This window comes from Protomyctophum parallelum (assembly GCF_964188405.1).
Source record: "Protomyctophum parallelum genome assembly, chromosome: 4".
Lineage (NCBI taxonomy): Eukaryota > Metazoa > Chordata > Actinopteri > Myctophiformes > Myctophidae > Protomyctophum > Protomyctophum parallelum.
The window spans coordinates 32,084,091-32,104,840 of NC_139700.1; the positions used below are offsets into that span (position 1 = coordinate 32,084,091).

At 41.5% G+C, this 20,750-nt stretch overlaps 2 protein-coding genes across 3 annotated transcripts; one reads left to right on the top strand and one right to left on the bottom strand.

Annotated features, from left to right (window-relative positions):
• Positions 1–939: 939 nt before the first annotated feature.
• LOC310857150 (kelch domain-containing protein 3-like) lies at positions 940–2,457 on the top strand (the record flags this gene model as incomplete). Its single annotated transcript, XM_083762761.1, has 2 exons — positions 940–1,946; positions 2,454–2,457. 2 exons carry the CDS (start codon positions 940–942, stop codon positions 2,455–2,457), a joined length of 1,011 nt encoding a protein of 336 aa, XP_083618887.1.
• Positions 2,391–18,534, bottom strand: parvg (parvin, gamma). 2 transcript variants are annotated; one of them, XM_083763172.1, is made up of 13 exons: positions 18,394–18,534; positions 17,185–17,295; positions 14,369–14,433; positions 13,253–13,355; positions 12,434–12,577; positions 11,431–11,546; positions 11,083–11,138; positions 10,671–10,696; positions 10,436–10,497; positions 9,735–9,803; positions 9,130–9,231; positions 8,125–8,197; positions 2,391–3,364 (listed from the first exon to the last, which is right to left on the bottom strand). In XM_083763172.1, the coding sequence occupies exons 2-13, from the start codon at positions 17,243–17,245 to the stop codon at positions 3,249–3,251; spliced, it is 993 nt and encodes a 330-aa protein (XP_083619298.1). In that variant the 5' UTR covers positions 17,246–17,295; positions 18,394–18,534; the 3' UTR covers positions 2,391–3,248. The 2 variants fall into 2 exon arrangements, with proteins under 2 accessions (XP_083619298.1, XP_083619297.1); XM_083763171.1 differs by having other exon boundaries at positions 10,662–10,696.
• Positions 18,535–20,750: the final 2,216 nt, after the last annotated feature.

The following is a 20,750-nucleotide window of genomic DNA, read 5'->3' on the forward strand; positions in this document are numbered from 1 at the left end:
GTTGGATAATATGCCTACTTACTTATTTTGCCACTCAAGGGGGTAGAAACCAACTGATGGCTTTGGATCATAACAGCACTCTGTCTGACTGTCTGCTAGAAACTATCTAGTATCGAGACTAGAAACTATCTTGCTGGTTATTTACAAGGGGAAAAGGAAATAGTCACTCACTTCCTGTAACCAGTTTCAGCACAAAGACACAGCGCCCCCTGGAGACAGGGAGGTGCCAAACTTAGAGAAAAAGCTTCACAAGAAACAGTGAATTGAAAAAGCACTGGATAATTCTTAGAAGAAAGGAGCCAGAATGGAAAAAACAAAACAAATCCATATGCTTGGCTGCCACCTCGTCATGTAGCCTATACTGTAAGTCTATATGGATGGACCATCCTGTGATGTACAAAAGCAACAAAAAAGGCGTAACATATTGATGATATTAGTTTTAAGATTGTGACTATGATGTAATGCTGTATCACAAGTGTGGGGGAAAAAATCATAGCATGTATGTACTGCACAGCTGTGTATAGTCCCATCTAATGTGACGAAAACAGTTCGGTTTAATCTTCTTGCATATGCTTTACCTGTCTTTCAAATATTTTACTTCAGTCATTTGTATTGATTGAAGTAAATTTGTATTGACTTCAGTCAATGTATTGGGCACACACAAAGCCACACGCTCAAAAGGGTTCATTTACTCCCCATAAAAATGGGTCAAAATGGGTCCCAGGCTCCCGGCCCTTTGTTTGGGAAGAATTGTGCTTTGTCATTCCATTCGACGTATTAGGCAGATTAACATGCATAGTTTGTCTTCGCAGATTGGTCAAGCTTTGCATGACGTTTATGCTGCTGTACCAATATAAGTTATAGCATGCTTTATAAATATTATTTCACAACACAGGATCTGGCAGTTGCTTTTGCTTCACTGTGTTGCCGCAGTGGAAGATGCTGCGCTGGACAGTGCATCTGGAGGGATCGAAGATACACCTTCCTGCTGCTGTGGCAGTGGGACACAAGGTGTATTCGTTCGGAGGGTACCGTGACAAGATCAAGGGTCAAATTGAGGTGCACATCTTCAACACAGTGTCTTTGCACTGGAGGACATTGCCCCCAGTACCGAACGGAAGAAACTCTGATTGTCCTCCCCCCGAGGTTCCCTCCATGCGCTACGGCCACACAACTGTGCTGATAGAGGATATCGTCTACATCTGGGGAGGGTATAACTACATAATGACCGAGTACTGCAACATGCTTTATGCATTTGATGTCAACATCCACAGATGGTTCGAGCCAGAGGTTTCAGGGACTGTTCCAGGCGCGAAGAGCGCCCACTCTGCCTGTGTCTTGGGGAGGGTCATGTATATCTTTGGAGGATACAACAAACAGACTAGATACACTAATGACATCTATAAGTTGGACACCCCCACAAGAGTCTGGTCTTTGATTAACACCAGAGGGATTCCGGCACCTTATTCCTTATGTCACTCTGCAACCATCATCGGTACAAAGATGTTTGTATTTGGGGGCAGAGGAGAACAGGGCGAGGACCATTATAACAACATTAACGTGTTTGATACAGAGACCAACTGTTGGCTGAGCACGCCTTCTGCACAGCTTCTTCCAGAAGGGCGTGGGGGTCATTCAGCATTTGTCTACAATGGAGAGCTGTACATATTCAGTGGCCACAGCTTTCAACTGGACCAAACCTTCAATGATCTGTGGAAATTCAATCCAGAAACCTTCTTCTGGAAGAAGGTGGAGCAGAAGGGGAAATGCCCTTGCTGGATGTATAGGATGTGCTACTGTGTGGTGGGAGATTGTGTCATCCACTTTGGAGGATACACACCCGATGACCTGTACATCTTAGACTTAAGTCCTAGTCTGAAGACATTATGCAAGCTAGCAGTTATTCAGTACTGTCTGAAGCAGTCGGACCTTCCACATGACATCAGGTGGGAACTGGCAGCCATGACAACCGACAGCAAAGGGAAAAAAAGACCAGCCTAAAAATAGGTGACAATGGAAGAGAAAGAATTCCAGGTAGTGAAACAGAAGGAAGGGAAAGACGAGGAGACTTCTACTCTTACAATGGCCCCCTTTATTAAGATGGGAGAGGAAGCAGAGCACAGGAATGTATTCAGTTATACCTAACCAGAACTAAGTAGCATCATAAAGGAGACTAAAGAACTACACCAGTAACTGCTGGCATACATTTTGTTTGTGATTTGTTGAGAAAAAAGGCAAAGGAATTATGGAAGACTTCAGGAAACATTTTTAAAGGAGATGTGAGTGTGAGAGAGGGAAATGGCTGAAAGGACGAGACCTTTGTGTTTTTTCATGTTTAATTTTTCATTTGTTTTCATTTTTTTGCATCCTTTTATTTGACTTCCCCGGAAAGTCATCCCCCTTTCAGAATCTATCTAATTCCATTGACAAGAACCTCTTGGTTCCTGTTCCAGCTGACAAGACCCTGGGAATTGTCCATAGACAGCCAGCTTCAAGGCATATATTATCGCAGTGACCACTCAATCCTGTGGGTTTGCTCATTAGATCAATCAATCAATCAATCAATGGATCAATCAATCAATGGATCAATCAATCAACCTATCTAGGAGGTTGCAAGGGTTAAAATAGCATCAAAATCTGTTTGTTTTCACCTATTTAATAGTTCAGATATTTTCAGATGGTGGGCTATAATTACACAATTTGAGGGTCCTTGACATTTAACCGTTTGAGGACCACCAGGTAGACACGTGAGGTAGCTTGGGTTTTGAGTACCGGTTCGGTTCGGCGTGGTAGAGAACCAGATCTGTTGTTTTTTCCACCTTAGCCTAGGTCAGTTGTGAACTGAACTTAAATGCGCTGAACCGAGTTAATTATAGTATGATATGATAATAATAAATTAATAATTTACATTTGGGTCCAGAGATTTTTAAGTTGTGTCTCTGTGGGGGGTATTTATATGCAAATATCATGACCAATGGCATTGCAATGAACATCAAAGAACAGATATTTCTATTTGTATTAATTAATTAAAATAGAAATGGTTGTTTATTTGCAACGGTGGGTCTTGCAGGGTTAAAAAGACAAAAGAGTAGGATAAGACAGATATAAAAATAACATCACCTCAATAACAAAAAAGAAATCACATTGGCAAAGCAATAGCATTTGCTTTTATGACAAACAAATATGATATACAGTGAGAGGGAAACCTCTGGGGAAGGATGACGTTGAGATTATCCTCATCGTTATCTTCACTTGCCAAGTGTTCTTCCCATCTGTTCCTGTCCCGTTTTATTCCCCTCTCTGTGTTTCCTGAACAGGGCATACAGCACCTTCAAGGTCGCGGTGACATCTTGAGAGACTATATCTGTCACACAAAAGATGCACAGAAGCCATTAAGTGATTATTTATGGCCCACCGTCCACCTCTAAACCATGGTAGCGCAGAGACGTGCTTTTACCAAGATTAATTTATGCTAATCATGTCCCAATACACCTTAATAGCTCACATATATCTACTAACATTTTGATGAATCTAATCACTCTGTCCTTTGTGGAATAAGAACCCCTCAAATGGGTCTTTCTTGATGACGCAGTAATCTAATGAGCGTGCCGTGGCATCAAGATCACGTCTAAACTAATGAATGCCCACTGTGTGATCTTTGTAGACCTTGAGGGCTGGGAATCCCTCATTCAATCACAGCATTTACAGTAGCAATTTGAAAGAATCTAAACACAAATTAAATTAGCCACTTGCTCCTCGGTTAAATTAATTGTGCTCCTTTAAAATTACAGGCCACAGCTGTCAGGCAATAGAGGTATATATATATATATATATATTTTTTTTTATTATTATTTGTTTATTTGGTCTGGACAGTGTATATTGATGAACATTACATTAAAAATGCAGTGTAAATATACCAGATTTAGCTAAATCTTGCTAATTTCCATCTGCAGTCCCCAGACATCAAACAATACAAACAGGACTGACATACAGGACATAGCATACAAATACCTAGTACATTTCAAACGTAATAAGACCAGTAAGAATAAGAAATAAGAAAAGTTTAGATTAGATGAAACTATTATTAGGGTAGGTTTACTCTAATAATCTCTCTAACACAGCATACAAAAGAAATACACCTAAAATAATCATGAATGGTTTGGTTTTCAAGCAACCATTTTTTCAGATTGTATTTTAAAAGAGGAATATGTAGCACATTCCCTTATATGCAGAGGAAGTCCATTCCATTTTACACAGCCCTGTACTGAGAGGACATTTTGGCTGAATGTTGTTTGCCGGTGAGGCACTTCGCAGTCTCCTCGCAATCTCCTATGACATCATTTTGTTTCAGGGATTTGAATTAAAAAATAAATGATTTGTGGTTCTAAACACATTACGCATGCTAACACAATTATTTTGGGGGGCAGGGCTACTGGAATTCAGTGGCTCTCAAAATGATTCAATATGATAGATCTTCAGATATTCCGTTTCAGCGGACATGCTCCCAGGGGTCAGAGTGAGTAGGGGGAATACAGCTTGTTATTCATTATTTTACCTGGCCATTTCAATAAAAGGTGCTCTCCCAGTGAGTTATATTCCACTCATTCCGGGCTTGGGCCAATGGGTTTGCAACTTTGATGAGCACATAATTGTGCCCGTTTTGCTCGGTCATGATTGGGCACAAACTTGCAGTACCAGAGTTTTCTACTTGACAACCTTTGATGCAAAAAGCCCTCCCAGTCCTGGCTTGCAGCACATCTACAGATTGTAGATGTAGCTATATTTTGGCGTACGACAACAGTGAGAAACTAAGTAAATCAGGCTTAAGATTAATAACTACTGGTTTAGAAGGCATTAGTAGAATCGGCCTTGGACCACGGGACTGAATGGTTAAGTGAGCAGAGCAGCAGCTTGTCAATAATGGATCTGTAGGACTGGGGAAAATCCATTTGAACCCAGGGACAAACACTTTGAATGATTCATCCACAATTCCACATACTGTAAGCTTAATTTAAAAGTTAGGTATTAGAGTAAAGCATGTAGTCAGTCTCTTGATTCACAATATCATTTATAATATCAATGATGTGAGTCACTCATACTATACTCATATACTCATACTTAACTCTAGTTTATAGAAGGTATGCACGTGACATCCTCATCATCATACCCGGAGGTTATGCGGGAACGCCTATACTAGTGGCAAAAAACTACTTTCTGGCTTTGACCCCATACATCCGAACAGAAAAGTCCTATCTGATTGCATTAAATGACGTTAAACAACGTTAAAATCACTTTGACACTCGATTTGCCACTCACTTGCGCATACCCAGCCATAAACTGGGAGACATAAACTATAACAATGCTCATGGGTATAGCATTAGCCCTCTCTTGGCACAGCCCATGCATGCGCACCATGGCAGAGAGGTTGAATCACCTTTATTATCAGCAGACAGCAGACATCAGTGACATCCTCCCCTTGAGTTTCCCGATCGCTGCTTCTATTTAAATGGATGATGACCTCGGATAGAGCCAATCCTGTCTAGCCTGGATGAATGCCTCTCTGACCATTCTTAGGCAGCAGACCTCATTCAAAAGAAGGCCTTACAAATCTTTGGGGTAGATGAGGACCTTGCCCTACAGCAGTACGCCATCAGCAAGCTGAGTCATTGGCGAAAAGTTACAGCAACAACTGTTCTCTACAAGATGCACACTCCCAGCTGTCCAGTGGACCGGTAGTCAGAGAGCTTTGCTTTCTGGCTCAACTCTCTTTTTGCGGTACAGCGACTGCAATACCACCCCTGCCGATTCACCGGCTGATCTCCTTCTCTGTCCTCCCCTCACCCCTAAAACTACTGAAAAGTGCAAGATCTCAGGTGCAAAAGTGCATAAAGCCATTTCATTTGCCCCAGACATATGGCCATATAGTCCGGGCCTTGTAGTGTTCAGTGTCTATTCTGTCTGATGGCGGAAAAAAATAATGTGTACCATAGTCTCTGTGTGCGGCTGGCGAGGCTGAGGAACCGGTTGCCTGGCCGTGGCCTCTTAGATGGTTGAAACAGACTGTGGCTGGGATGATGCACATCTTGAACAATCCGTTCAGCCTTGGCCACGCATCGGCTTTTGTATATTCCCTGGAGGGAGGGAAGCTGAGCTGGGCCATTTTCACAACCCTCTGTAGTGCCTTCTGCTGGCGGACAGTGTGGCTCCCATAACACACGATGGTTCCACCTCGATGGTGCAGTTATAGAACAACCTCAGGATACGGGGGCTGACCTTGAACTTTTTCAAGCGCTTGCCCGTAAGCAGTACAGGCGTTGTTGTGCCTTTTTTGTGTTTGGCCCACTTAAGGTCGCCATTGACGTGTGTACCAAGGAACTTGAACTCACTGACATGCTCCACTGCAACTCCATCGATGTAGATTGGCGCATGCTCGCTCCTCTGTCTCCTGAAATCCACAATTAGCCATTAGCAATTTCCATCGTTGAGGGCTAGGTTGTTCTCCGGACACCATAGCGCCAGTTTGTTGACCTCGTCTCGCTGGCGTTCGTGATCATCCCCATGAGTGTGGTGTCATCGGTGTGTGTGTACAAAGAGTACAAGAGGGGGCTGAGCACACAGCCTTGGGGTGCACCAGTGTTGAGGGTCATTGGGTCGGATGTTATATTCCCCATCCGCACCACCTGAGCACGGTTCGACAAGAAGTCCAGTATCCACCTGCACATGGTTGTGTGCAGGTCTAGGTCTCTGAGCTTCATGCAGTCTTGCAGGGACAATTGTATTGAAGGCGGAGCTGAAGTCCACAAACAGCATCCGCACACGTACCTGTAACCTGTTGTTGCTCCCTCCTTTGTCCAAGTGAGTGAGGGGCGTTGTGGAGAGCCATGGCCACTGCGTCATCGGTAGATCTGTTTTTCCGGTATGCAAACTGGCATGGATCCAGTGTAGCGGGCAGGACCGAGCAGATGTAATCTCTCTATAGTCTCTCAAAACACTTGCTGAATTTTGGTAAGGCAACAGTCATTGTAGCATGATGTATTCGTAGCTTTCGTACGCTTGGGTACCGGTACAATGGTGGACCTTTTGAAGCCAGCAGGAACCTCAGCTTGGGAGAGGGAGAGATCGAAGATGTCTGCATGGAATGCCATCAGGGCCTGCCGCTTTACGGGTGGGTATTTATTTATTTATTTGACAGGGACAAAGCTCATTAATCAACATGTCAGTTTTCACATCAATGTAAATAGGCCAGAGTTAGCCTGAAGCTCTTAAAAATTAATGATAAAACTATCCATAGAAAAACACAATACAATACAATACAATACAATACAATACAATACAATACAATACAATACAATACAATACAATACAATACAATACAATACAATACAATACAGGAACAAATGGTACAGGGGACAGAACAACCTTGAAGGCCTTACTGAGATGGATAATGTAGTCTAGCAGTGTTCACGCCTTCAAGAAGAGGCTGAATAAACACCTCCTCAGTATGTGACTGTAATCCCACAAAGCTCAAGGACTGTCATTCATCCCACATTCAGATTACATATACCCCTGACTGAGTGGCTGCAGACCATTGATAGGCTCTTTGAATGTGTTTTTCTCAAAGCCTGTATCTGCTTAAGCCTAATTAAAAAAAAAGAAAAAAAGGTTTTGAGCATTCCCAGGATAAATGCCTTTGACAGAGGACATTGTCTGAATTATTTTTTACATTGCTGTCTCCCAGTTTCTAAAATGTGAAAAAAATGCCAAAAGCACTTTATTAAAAAATGCAGTGTGAATCTCATTCTGGCCAATCACAATTTGCATCCTCACTTTTCTGTCCTCACTTTTTATCCTCAATACGTACTTTGCTCAGCCAATCAAATCATCGCTATTATTCACACAAACACACAAAGCTGGGCATAGGAGGGGCTAGCGACACTCAAAAATGGCATTCATTCCCACCAAAGATCTACCGATCAACACGTTCACAATGCTGTCAACATTTATGTGAAAACAGGGGGCATTTCACGTTCCATTTGTCAACATTTCTCTGTGAAAGCAAGCTCAGGGTGTATGATGTAAATACTGACAGTATAAAAATGTACATACGGTTGTAAACACACTAACCTTGTGGGTCAATACTGGACACGTGAAGTCCTAGGTCATTCAGGAGTGCCAAGGCAAGGGTGACATTTTGAAGCTATATACCAGAAAAGGATAGATACATTTACATTATCACAGATCTACACTGGTAGGTAAAGTCGGATACATTTCTATTAAATAAACCTTAGTTGATCTGTAGATGCCTTAGTATAACTACAGCATCTCCAGATTGTTTTTTCTAACATACAGACTTGTGAATGTTTGAATAATGAGGTGGCACACTGACTGAGACATTTTGCGAAACGACATGACACCGTTACTTACTGTGCTCCTATCCGTCACTCCCCACGATGCCATAATGGAACCGTGGTCAGACTACAGTGGTATTCAACTAGATTAAATGTAAAACAACTTGACGTCGGGGGCCACAAGACGACAGAAATGAACAACATAGTTAACTGTTTCTGCAACAGTTTCACAACCAAAAATACAGTCCTGTCAAGTGTTCATTAGGGAGCCTGATTGAGTCACAGACATTCCTGCCATTCTAAATAGTACCATATGGGGTCATATTCATGTATTATCATAGTTATAAATTAACTGTTATTTAGTTACGGTTAATGGTTATGAAATAAGCGTCAGAGCTGAAAAATGTAAATATGAAATAAATGTAGCTAGGTGTTATGTTAGACTTAGAGAAGAGAAGTGAACCTTTCAAGCCCCCCCCCCCCCCCCCCCTCTCTTCTCTCTCTCTCCCTCTATCCCACACACTCGCACGCACACACGCACACACACACACACACACACACACACACACACACACACACACACACACACACACACACACACACACACACACACACACACACACACACACACACACACACACACACACACACACACACACACACACACACACACACACACACACACACACACACACACACAAAACCACTGATTTAGCCCACAACACATTTTGTGTAGGCCAAAGACACTTATAGCAGCACTAACATGACAGAGAATCCATACCATCTCAGAGTTGTTGACAGGGGTCAGGTTGAAGTCATACAGCGGGACATAGAAGCCTTCCAGCTGTCCAATAAGTAGCAGCAGAATCACACCGTCTGCAAACTAGAGAGGACAGGAACACATTTACTCCCAATACACTAGTGGCCATCAGTGGTAATATTCATGTCAAGAACTCCCAAATTAATATAGATTTGGCCTGTGGAGCCCCATCAGATCCAATAAGATGGAAATGTATATTATAAACAAATATAGCAGATCTACAAGCATATTTTGCAGAACGTTTTTTTTAAAGACAGTAACACACATTTTCAGACATTGGTTTTACAAAACTGAAAACATTAGAAAAATTGGAAAAAATAAAAATAACAAAGGAATCTAAGCAAAGATAGATTTAGATTTTGCCTACACTTAAACTGATTGTGAATGTCACATAAATGCTATGGGACCCCCTGGAACCCCCCCAAAGGACCCCTGGGCTTTCCTGGGCACACACTTTGAAAACCACTGCCCTAAAAGTGATAATAATTGATGTATCAAGAATGTGTTTTCTATGATAGAGGATACAATTGTCATGATCCAAAATAGTGTTGGACTGCTGGGTTTACCTGTTTGTCCATGTCAGCCACCTGCAGGCCCATGGTTAACACACTCTGATTGACAAAATGTAATATGGCCTGAAAATGTGAAAATATACAGTATTATGGAAAAGAAATATGATTGTATAACAAAGACATTTTTGCAATGTTCCCGACTTTCGTGGTTAGTGTGGTTTCAATTAAACCACTTGAAAAACCACAAAAAAACTATATTTCTAACAAGGAATTTGTATTACATGATGGAAATGGGGGGAGGTATTATTAAAGGAAACAATGTAAATTGAAAACCCAATTTTAAATGTAGAATATATTTGCAAGATGGCCTGATGCATTCCGTTGAATACATACAAATCCTCTGCTTGTGATGGAAATAGGAACATAAGGTCTCTAGCCTAATGGATCAATTACGGTAGTAATTACATTTACTACACACTTAACTATGGCGCAAAGGAATTGGTCATAGGAGTTTAAGAGACTCAAGTTTCGTACCTCTGTTCTTTCAATCTCTGTACCGTTTTCCCTCTGTATTGTTTGTAATGTAGGCTACTCTTTTGTCTTCCTGTTTTGTTTTTATGTTTTTTGTGCTAAATTCGGTGTATTTACTGTACATTAAATTTATATTTTTTATAAAAAAATGCATTTTATTCATTCAGTCCCAGATTATATCTTCAATGTCTTGATTTAAACAAGCAGTGCTGTCAATCTCTTACCTTTTTCACAGTGTCGACCTTGTGAGTGTCCAGCTTCAGTAGCTGCTCAATGGGATCTTCCCCTGTGAAGGCCGACAGTAAAGGGCTTGACATACTTTTTTTGCGGGTGAAAAAAAATGCTGATCTACAATCCACAACAATGCGTTGTGTATGGAGCGGTACGCACCATTAGCTTGTAAACCGGTTCTGTATACATTTGCCCAAAAATAAATCAACTCTGACTTACTGTTAGAACTGTTACAGGACTCTGTGCTTGTATCACTGTTGAAAAGAATAATACAAATTATATATATATATATATTTCAGTCAGACAACTCACGAATAGATTTAACCAATATTTATTATAGAATGAGAATACGATGAGAAGTGTGCATACGATATTAGACTTGGTGTTCGGCTCTGCTGCATTTTCTCCCTGCTCGGCGCGTGTGTGTGTGTGTGTGTGTGTGTGTGTGTGTGTGTGTGTGTGTGTGTGTGTGTGTGTGTGTGTGTGTGTGTGTGTGTGTGTCGTGTGTGTGTGTGTGTGTGTGTGTGTGTGTGTGTGTGTGTGTGTGTGTGTGTGTGTGTGTGTGGCCTATATATACACAATGTGAATTTTGATTCTCTTAATAAACTTAGATCTGCTCAAGCAGAGGGATGTCACCAACCTTTCATCTGTAAGAACCTCAATCTGTTTGTCTGATTTGATACCAGTCTTGTTGACCTTAGATGCAAAACACCATAAACCAGTTGTTTGAGAACGGAGAAAACATATTGACACTTAGGACTGCAACAGTCTCTCTCATTAGAGTCACTACCCCTCTCACTGTTTCTGGCGCCCCCTACTGCTATTATTAAGTCACATACTCGTACTTACACAGACACACATACTCGTGCTTACACAGACACACAAAAAGGTACGAGGACATTGCAAGCTGGTTGTAGGAGTGGTTGCACCACTCAAAAATGAATCGTTATTAGTCTGCAAACTTTATAGAATAATCGATCGAACTCACCTCCACAAGCAGAACCTCAACCTTTACATTTGATGGCAACTCCAGATCCGGCTGAAAATGCCTTACCATGGCAACAAGCAGATGAATGGTGGCCAGGAGGTCTTTGTCGTGGAGAACTGACAGAACAGACAAGAGAAAATCAACATGCACCAACATGAAAGACTCCTCTCAGTGCTCTGGGCGCTAGATACTGTATGCACCCCTGGAACAAAACAAAATATAATCTTCTCCACTGACAGACCGATGATTAACAGAGTTCCCCGTAGTCAGTGTGGGCTATTTTATTCTCCACCCCTAATCCTTCACAGTCATTCGGTTCTTTGTATCTGTTACGAAGGAACGGAGTGCCTCTCTGACATCACAACCAGGACGTCAGGAGTGACATCACTCTCGACATCCCAACACCATAAATACCGATGCCTACGCAGGTTTAGACGGAATGAAGCAAGAAGAACCCAGATCACGTAGCAGACCTCGGATACCATATCAAGATCTCGCTGCTGACCGCCGGTTCGACCCCTGCGCTCAAAGACGATAGGTTATCCAGTCCCTATCTCTTCGGCATCCCCACGGACCAGACACGGCCTATGTTTAGGTCTCGGTCACAGTATCGGTGGAATAATATGGTCTCAGTAACAAATGTAGAATTCTATGGGTCCTTTTAAATGATCTATTCTAAGGCACATTGTAGTGACAGTGTGTACATGTAAAAGTCTTCATTTTACATGTCATGTTAATTCATGTTAATGTGTAATTGTCAGACACTTAACCACTTAAAAGTTTAAATACTAAACTTGACCATTGGCTCTGTAGCTTTAGCTCTTGTTCCTCTACACCAAACATCTTGTAACTTGTAGATCGGCTATTTTTGGCACACAAAGATGTGGAGAACCCCTTTAGTAAGCTAACTCTGCAGGACCCCCTATAGGGGTCACGGACCCCTGTTGAAGACCCCTTGTATAGAGGGTGTATAGAGTGGTTAAGTATCCAAAGAGTTACTCACGCTTGACGTTCCACTTGATGAGTGAGCTGTCTTTTAGGTCCAGCTGCTTGTCCACCTCCTGCACAATCACCTGCAGCTTGTGGAGCTGAGCAGCGCTGGTCACTGCAATCTCCTCCACAGGGAGCTTCACACCAGCTAACCTACCTGCACAGCAACACACAGAAGTGGTTCTTTCAGACTTCTCAGCATGCCTCGGGCACACACACATTTGTATCGTTTTATTGCTGCGTTATATGGTGTTGTTATATTTTCTTTGGGGGATACGTAATTGGGGATTTATGTGTGATTATCATCTCTCGGTTGTGTCGTGTAGTTACTTGCCTTTTTTTCTTTAAAAAAATATATAATACAAACAATTCAGGTCGAAAAAACACAGCACAGAGAAGAACAGAAAATAAACAAAACAGGACAAATAAACAGAAAGACAATACAATACCACATGTGGGGAGCGAAAGCCATGATATGCATGTGTGTGCGTGAGTGTGTGCGTGCGTGTGTGCAGTGGCATGCACAGAAATGTTGTGGGGCAGGTTCTCAAGTGAAAAAAGGGCACCTTGTGCGACGCGTGCAACCGCCCGCTGCCTCAATAGTGTGTGAAATGTATAGATTTTCCTGGCAAAAATAATATATTAGAAGCTTTTAATCCAGAATTGATTGATGTTACCATGGACCACATACTGTACTGTACTGTGTATTAAGCTAAAATAAAATGAACAAACAAAACTTTCACAAGGGCACATTGCTGTCCAGAGGGCAAAAGGCAGGTGCTCTACTAGCACCACCTTGTGTGTGTGTGTGTGTGTGTGTGAACATAATCACCCAGCAGGTGATGGAGCACCAGTCCATCGTAGAGGTCCTCTTCCACACTTTGCACCACGATGTGCTCTGGTTTCAGAGTTCTGTTAAGCCACGCAATTAATGCCTGTGAAGACATAGGCCCAGTTTATGTACGTACGCATACCAAAGTGTTGCATATATCTACTAGTTCACAACACATTGCATCGCTACAACGTATGAGGTGCTAGATCACCTGTATTTTGGGCACCGTTCACTTTCATCTATTCCATACTTAACTGTACTTTTTTTTCCCCGTCTTAAGAAAATATTATATTCATTTTATTCTCTATACGTATGTAAAAGATTATCTGCAAATTAATGCATGATCTATTATACTATTACTTTTACTATTACCATTTATATTATACTATACATACTATATATACTATATAGCCTGCATTTAAAGAAGCAAGCTTGAGGCGGTAATCATTTATTTATTCGTTCATTCAAATCATTGACACCAGTCAAATGTGCCTTAATGCTCCTATATGAGCCTTCCACTCTACTGTGCTTGAGAAATTATTCATTTTCTCAACAAATACATAATAGGTAGGCTTTGTAATGTACTTTTCATGTAGCAATCACCTCACAAGTACTTAAAGACACAGACACAAAGAGATCTTTATGGTAATCTATAGTAGCATATTACCCTAATGGACTTTTTATTGCAATGAAAGATTAATGAAACACACAGGGGAAAGATAAAATAGATATTATGTTGTGGCGGGGTGGAAACCTCATAGGCCTACAGTTTTTCCAAAGCAGTTGCTTTTCAGGATTCAGATTCAACAATAGCAAAATATAGCAGATCTACAAGAAGTGAATGTGATATGATCTGTTTTTCTACCTTTTTGTGACACACACATTAAAAAGTTAAGATGGACATATAGGCCCAAGTAAAGAGGTTCCTGCCCGACAGAGACAGTATACTAAAAAGTCAATAAATCATGATGACTCAGCGACAAAGTGTCAAGTGACATAATGCTGCGTAGATACTTTTATCAGTTGACTTGACATTTTGATTTTTCAAGCATCACATGGCACGACACTTTGTCACCGAAGCAGAAGGATAAAAACAGGTGGAAAAACAGTTCATACTTTCTTTAGTCTTTGAAGCTTTGGGTCTTGTAAGGATGTTGGCTGGATGATTTTCCTCTTCTCTCCTGCATGTGTATGAACAGAACACACAATGCAAATACAGTAATGTTTTTTGCCTGTTTTGAGCAATCTGCCTTTATTCACACATTAACCACATGAAATTAATGTATGAATTCCAATCTGTCTTCAGAACATCCCACTCCATTGACACATGCCTCCTCTATTTGAGCGACCACATCAAACAAGAGGTGGTTGCTGGCTAACAGGAGCCCTCATACAAGGATTCTTCGACTATGCCTGCACTTCCTGGTACCACAGCACCTCAAAAGCCGTTAAAACAAGGCTCCAGACTTTCCAAAACAAACTGGTCAGGCTACTACTTGGCCTCACTCCCCGAACCCACCTAACCCCTGCCCACTTTGACAGGGTGGAATGGCTTAGGGTTGACGACAGAGTACAGCATCTTACGATGGGTCTGGTCCACAAGATTCGCTACACCACCAAGATACCCATGTACCTGTCTAAATTAATTAATGTCAACAATAGTCCACATCCACAACACCAGAGGGAGTTCAACAAACCATGTGCAACCCAGATTCGGCACAGACAACGGACTAAATAAATTTTGCTCCTATGCCACCAAAATGTGGAACGCCCTACCAACAGTATCAAAGAAAATTAAACCTAAAATTGGCTTCCTCTACCGTAATAGATTATGCTTTTCTAAAGAAAATAGAAAGAGGATAATTCAAGCAACAATCATGCCAATATTAGATTATGGAGATATTTTGTATATGCATGCTACTGACAGCATTTTAAAACCCCTGGATGCAATCTATCACAGTGCACTTTGCTTTATCACAGGAGCAAGTTACAGAACCCATCACTGCACGCTATACATCAGTAAAATAGTCTTCACTGGCACTTAAAAGGAAACAACATGCTACCCTGTTCACTTACAAAGCACTACTTGGCAATGGCAAACTACCCCTGTATTTGACAAAGCTGCTAGAACCCAATACCTCAAGTTATGGTACCAGATCTCAAGATAGGCTTCTGTTGAAGGTACCAATAACCTGTTCTAAACTGGGAGATACTGCCTTCAGGGTGCATGTTCCACGTCTATGGAATATCTGTCAAAACAAGTTGAAGCTGGATGTCCTTGTTTCATATGCTATTTTTAAAAGATTTTTAACTGACCTTACACTAGAAGAAGGCATATGCACCTGCTTTTTGTAATATGTGTTTTTTGTAATATGTGTTTTTAAGATTCTGTTTCTGTTCTCTATTGGTGTATGTGTTTTTGTATTATATATTTTTGTGTGTTTGTCATGTATGTAAAATCATTGCTGTAATTGTTCTTTGTTTGTGTTATGGCCCATGTGGGTCATAATGTGTATATTCCTGTGTTGCTCTGTCCTTTTCCCCTCAGTGTTTGTATGAATGAGTGAGGAGTGACTGATAGAGTATTAGAGGATCAGCTGGGGTGAATGTGTGGGATGAGTAGTGATTGAGTGAGTGGTTGCCAGCTTGTGTGAGTAGACTGAGCGGTGTATGAATGTGAGTGGCTAACTACCAGGTGGACCTTGCTGGTAAAGCTGCCTGTTGTCAGTACTTCTGATGTCTTCCTTCTAGCCTTGCTTTGCGATAGTAATATACACTCCGCCTCGTGGCATATGCATATGCTGGGCGGGTGAAGTGTGGCTGCGCCAGGCTAATGCACCAGCACTTTGTCAGTTTTTAGCTTTGTGATAAATGTAATGTATTGGGTAATGTAGGGGTGGGGGACCTCAACTTTGTATTTTGATTTCCGTTGTTTGTTAGGAGTTGGGTTTTGTGTTTCTGTGCCCACCCTGAGGTATTGTACACTGTAATGCATTTTTTATCTACAATAAATCCTACAGCCATAGGATTTTAACAATGTGTGGCCTGTCTGTCTTTGTTCATACTGTAGTCTATTATACTGTCACATGTGCGAGGCAGGAGGTTTAGCACCCAAGTGCAGACAGACAGAGGAGAGGAGCTCAAATGCAACAGAATTTAATAACAAAACTCAAAAAGGAACAGAACACTTGTGACAACGCGGAACTGAAAGAACAGGGGTGTATAAAAAAGGCACAGGGATAACAGGACACAGGAGAACACAACTGATAATCAACACAGGCTGACCAGACTCTATATAGCATTCAGAGATTGTCCAATAGTTGTCTGGCTACCGAGACGCCGAGGTGAGTTTGTAGAAGGTGTTCCCCGTCGCCTCGTGTGATTGGCTCAGCGGGGGATTTCGAACCGGTAACTTTTATGACACTTTGATATCATCGCTGTCGGGTGGAAATCTCATATGTCCAAAACTGTTAGTCTGTTACTTTTACCAGGATTACTTCTAATATATTATATATTTATGCCCCGAAATCTATACATCTCACACAATTAAGGCAACCGGCCAGTTCTATGCGCTGCACAGGGTGCCCTTTTTTCACTTGAGCATCTGCCCCTCTAAATGTCTGTGCATGCCACTGCTGGGGAACTAAGAGGACACAGTTGCAAACACTTCCTGTCTGGAACTACAGGCAGACAGGAAGGCACATAACAATAACTATTAAATAAGGTACACAAGTGTATGGTAAACTCTAACTGGAAATAAACAAGGAAAGCTTACAACAGCTTAAAACAACAGAATCAAAGGAACACAACAGAAAAGTAAAACACTAACGAGTAACGACTAGACTAGAAAACAAGGAACACATGAAAGACACAGCACATGTGTCACAATATACAGCAAATAGTATACCATAATATAAAATATACAAATATACCTTGGAAAGCCTCATAATCCACAGTGTCATCCTTCTGCCAGGTAAAGATGTCCCCTTCCATAGCTCCTTCTGAGGGTACTACTCACTTTGCGTATAGCTTTTCAGCAAACCCTGTTAAAGGTACGACATGTGTTCTATCAACATTCTAGGTGCTTTTACATCAAATATAAAATACGTCAAAGTAAAACATTATCAACAGTATCCATTGGACATTGGAATACAGCTAGTGTAAAGGTTTTAAGAAAAAGCTAGCTTAAGTTATAATGGAAAAGGAAAGGGAATAGACCATATTCACACAGCCATATGTTAATATGGTCTATCTATGCTTGAGTGAGGACAGTGAATGAAAAACACTCTTCCTCCATACTTCATAAAAAAGCTTTTGAGCATTTTGCTTTAAAATCGGTGTACAATGTTTTTGTACACCGACGGGTGAGTTTTAACAGGCCACGCATGTGTTGGACTGTTACATGTCGGACGTTAGTATGTTGAACCAACGTATGTACTCCCCTTTTCTGGGCAGGTCAGAATAAGAAAACGTTATAGTGGAAGCTTCTACAGCTGAATAGATTTAGTGTATGGGGTGGTGCAAGTACAGTATTAGGCCCCTGGGGGACCCCATGTCAATGAAATAAATATCGCTTAGGTAATTAAATTCGAACAGAAAGTAGCAGTATAACTTCTACTGAGCAGCTTCTATGAGCATTACTGATAGTTCCATAAGAGAATGCTGCAGAAACAGTATGCATGCTGAGAAAACCTTACCAGGATAGAGAGTAAAATAGAGTAGCCTACACTGTAGAAAAGGTTGATTTCCCCAACTGTGAGCCTGCAACAAATCCTGTTGCGAATAATGACAATTCATTTGTCAACACCTGCTATAACTAAAGTAGGTAGATGTCTTACTTCCAGACTTACTGCAGCAAATCTATTGTAGTCGATGATGGCCCCAAAAATTCATGAGCCCACCGCTGTCACATTGAATTATGCACCCTCAAAAAGAAAACAGCAAACAAGGAGAAAACTTGCATTCTGAAAGAGCAGTCAAGCAACTGGAATGCAACGATACCTAGAATGTCACATTGTTGCCCCAAAGAACTTAATCAATGTGTGTGTGTGTGTGTGTGTGTGTGTGTGTGTGTGTGTGTGTGTGTTTAGTAGAGTCTGAGACAAAGTCATACACATCAAAGTATTTTTGCATAAGTTTACCTTCTTCAGCACACCGACTGCGAGGCAGGTCAACCTTTGCCTGAACCGTTTGTCGTAAATGCCCTAATGGCAAAGCAGCAATCCTCCAAAATGTTTTGAAGGGTCCGATTGTACTCAGTTTACAAGCATTGGTTTTACAAGCAACTGGAGAGCTGTCATACATGCCCGGGTCGAGATATGAGGAAGCTGAGAGGATGTGGTTGTAAAGAAGTGAGAACTTCATCATGTTGACACATCACTTTTGTCTCGTACAGGCAGTGGTTCTCAAAGTGCGGTCCGGGGACGCCCAGGGGTCCTTGGGGGGGTTCCAGGGGGTCCACAGCTAAATGAGTTAATATAGCATCACAATCATTTTAACCCCTTTATACATTTTTATATGTTGGCTATTCAAAATATCTAATAGGCCTATCTAGCTTGTACATCTGCTTTCTTTTCTCTTATGTCTTAGAAATATTGAATAGTTGTGCATTTAAAAAAACATAAATTTTCTCTTCTGGGGGTCCCTGGCAAAACCTTTTCTGCAACCAAATATATATGAATTTAGTCCTTGAGGTTTGAGAACCAATTTCTTGTACAGGAACATGGTGTGACAGCGGCACAGTGTTTCAGATGAGGGCATTCCTCTTCATGTGAGCCACAGAGGGTTGAGAGCACAACTACATAAATAAAAAAGATAAATGACACAAAGTGAGGTCTGGGGGACCTCCAGTGGTCCTTGGGGGGAGGGTTCCAGAGGGGGTCCCTAGCAAAATGAGGAGCAGTTTAAGTTCAGTTTAAGTTCACTATTATTTCGCCAGGGGCCCCTATAAGAGTTTTTTATGTTAAATTACATTACAACTGTAGGTGTGGAGGTAACAGTGGAAAGATTAAACCATAACGCAACACTAATCTAAACAGTTGGGGCCGTCGGCATAATGGGGCTATAGGCCCCATAGGGTCTAATGGGCAGTTGTTATATTTTTTCAGACGCACAGTCGCACACTACAGGTGGTCCAAATGAATGTGACATCTGGAGGCCTGCGGGACTCATCCCACCGCATCCATCTGAGGCAGGTCATATCAATTTGTTGTCGTCTGGGAGAGATGGGAAGAAACAACACCATCGATCATGTTGCTTCTCGTCTGTCTCTGTCTCTGCCCCAACCCACATCAGTGCTGTCGGGTGAAAACCTTTTATGACCAAAACCGTTATTTTAAAATAATAATGATATTAATAACTGTGTTCAAATGAATCCAGAGTCGTTATTAGTCACACGCTCGTTAATACTTTTCATGAACCAACCCGCAGACAGAATTAACCACTTTCAATTAAAACATTTTTTTAAATAGCAGAAAATAGCAGATCTACTAAACACGATGCAATGCGTTGTGGGCAGATCGGCTACATTTGCGTAACACTCCTTTTGACGAAATAGGGCATTAATTTACCAAAATCTCCATATCACGGAGATACAAGGTTTCTGCCCGACAGCAACGACATATACAGATGTGCAGTGGCGTGCACAGATAGACACTAGGGGGTGCTAGAGCACCCCCTGCCCTTTTTGGCAATGTGCTCTTAAAAAAAAAAGAAAAAAAAAAAGGTTTATTTTTTTTCTTAATTTGTAGTGTGTGGACCATGCGGTGACATTGATCAAATCTTGATAAAAAAAACGCTTCTACTATATTATTTAGGCCCCCCACAATCTAAAGCTATGTTTCTATGTCAGTGGTTCTTAGATTAAAGAAAAATAGCAGACCTACAAGCTCGTAGCGTGCCACTCGGTGGCGAGCTATGAGCTTGTAGATCTGCTATCTTTCAATAGCTAAAGCACCAAAATGGGTTCCCGCCCCAAAACGCGCTGCACAAGGTGCCCTTTTTTTCGCTTGAGCACCTGCCCCTCTAAATGTCTGTGCACGCCACTGCAGATGTGTCTGTGCATTCAATGGCCTTGCCATCATCAGAAGAAAGGAAGAGGTGGGAAAAAAAGACCTTCTATCAGCCAGTCGAAAGGGGCAATTTGTGAGAGGGGGAGGTTACCATGGTAACCAGGACACAAGACGAGAAAATAAAGGCTGAAAATAAACCAATAATTCCATTAGCTATTGCCAAGCTGACCTGCATGGCGCTTTCTGCACAGCCAGCGGCCAGCCTCACTGGAAAGACAAAGCAAACCTTCAAGTATTTGCACACGATTTGCAAACCAAGTACATTTACTCAAGTACTTTACTTTAGGTACAAAGAGAAGTCCAACGCGCTTCAGGCAGTTGAAGGTAGAATGACTCGTCTGTGCTCAACAGGGACAACATTTACTTTGAGTACTTCTACTCCACTACATTCTCAGAGGCAAATATTGCTATTTTTTTTACTTAGTCAA